The 1,400-nt window shown below is 41.4% G+C and overlaps 1 protein-coding gene across 1 annotated transcript; it reads left to right on the forward strand.

The window, feature by feature from the left end:
- Window positions 1-79: 79 nt before the first annotated feature.
- Window positions 80-1,346, forward strand: LOC117112008 (cell wall protein IFF6-like; the record flags this gene model as incomplete). Its single annotated transcript, XM_033255052.1, has 1 exon — window positions 80-1,346. A coding segment is annotated over one exon (1,267 nt), but the record flags the coding sequence as incomplete, so codon positions are not given.
- Between the last annotated feature and the right edge of the window lie 54 nt (window positions 1,347-1,400).

Consider the following 1,400-nt stretch of genomic DNA (forward strand, 5'->3'; position numbering starts at 1 on the left):
TCAAGGGAGTCGACAACAGAAGATTTAACAAGCGAAGAGTTAACTACTATTACATCAACCACAAAACAATCAACAACAGAGGACTCGACTACAGAAGACGGATCAACTACTGGCGCCTCAACGACACAAGAATCGACTACAGGTGCATCGACTACACAAAATCCCACATCAACAGAAGAATCAACAACGGCAGACCAATCGACAACAATTTCCTCAACTACACAACAATCAACAACAGTTGAGTCAACATCTATAGATGATTCAACGACAAGACTGTCAACCACACAGCAATTTTCAACAGACAAGTCGACTACACAACAATCAACTTCAAGAGAGTCGACAACAAAAGATTTGACAAGCGAAGAGTTAACTACTATTATGTCAACTACAAAGCAATCAACAACAGAGGACTCGACTACAGGAGACGGATCAACTACTGGCGCCTCAACGACACAAGAATCGACTACAAGTGCATCGACTACACAAAGTCCCACATCAACAGAGGAATCAACAACAGCAGACCAATCGACGACAATTGCCTCAACTACACAACAATCAACAACAGTTGAGTCAACATATATAGATGATTCAACGACAAGACTGTCAACCACACAGCAATTTTCTACAGACAAATCGACTACACAACAATCAACTTCAAGGGAGTCGACAACAGAAGATTTGACAAGCGAAGAGTTAACTACTATTATGTCAACTACAAAGCAATCAACAACAGAGGACTCGACTACAGGAGACGGATCAACTACTGGCGCCTCAACGACACAAGAATCGACTACAGGTTCATCGACTACACAAAATCCTACATCAACAGAAGAATCAACAACGGCAGACCAATCGACGACAATTGCCTCAACTACACAACAATCAACAACAGTTGAGTCAACATCTATAGATGATTCAACGACAAGACTGTCAACCACACAGAAATTTTCAACAGACAAGTCGACTACACAACAATCAACTTCAAGAGAGTCGACAACAGAAGATTTGACAAGCGAAGAGTTAACTACTATTATGTCAACTACAAAGCAATCAACAACAGAGGACTCGACTACAGGAGACGGATCAACTACTGGCGCCTCAACGACGCAAGAATCGACTACAGGTGCATCGACTACACAAAGTCTTACATCAACAGAGGAATCAACAACAGCAGACCAATCGACGACAATTGCCTCAACTACACAACAATCAACAACAGTTGAGTCAACATCTATAGATGATTCAACGACAAGACAGTCAACCACACAGCAATTTTTTACAGACAAGTCGACTACACAACAATCAACTTCAAGGGAGTCGACAACAGAAGATTTAACAAGCGAAGAGTTAACTACTATTACGTCAACTACAAAACAATCAACAACAGAGGACTCGACTAC

Source organism: Anneissia japonica, unplaced genomic scaffold (genome assembly GCF_011630105.1).
Source record: "Anneissia japonica isolate Jap-2015-1 unplaced genomic scaffold, ASM1163010v1 scaffold158505_len1400_cov128, whole genome shotgun sequence".
Taxonomy (NCBI): Eukaryota; Metazoa; Echinodermata; class Crinoidea; order Comatulida; family Comatulidae; genus Anneissia; species Anneissia japonica.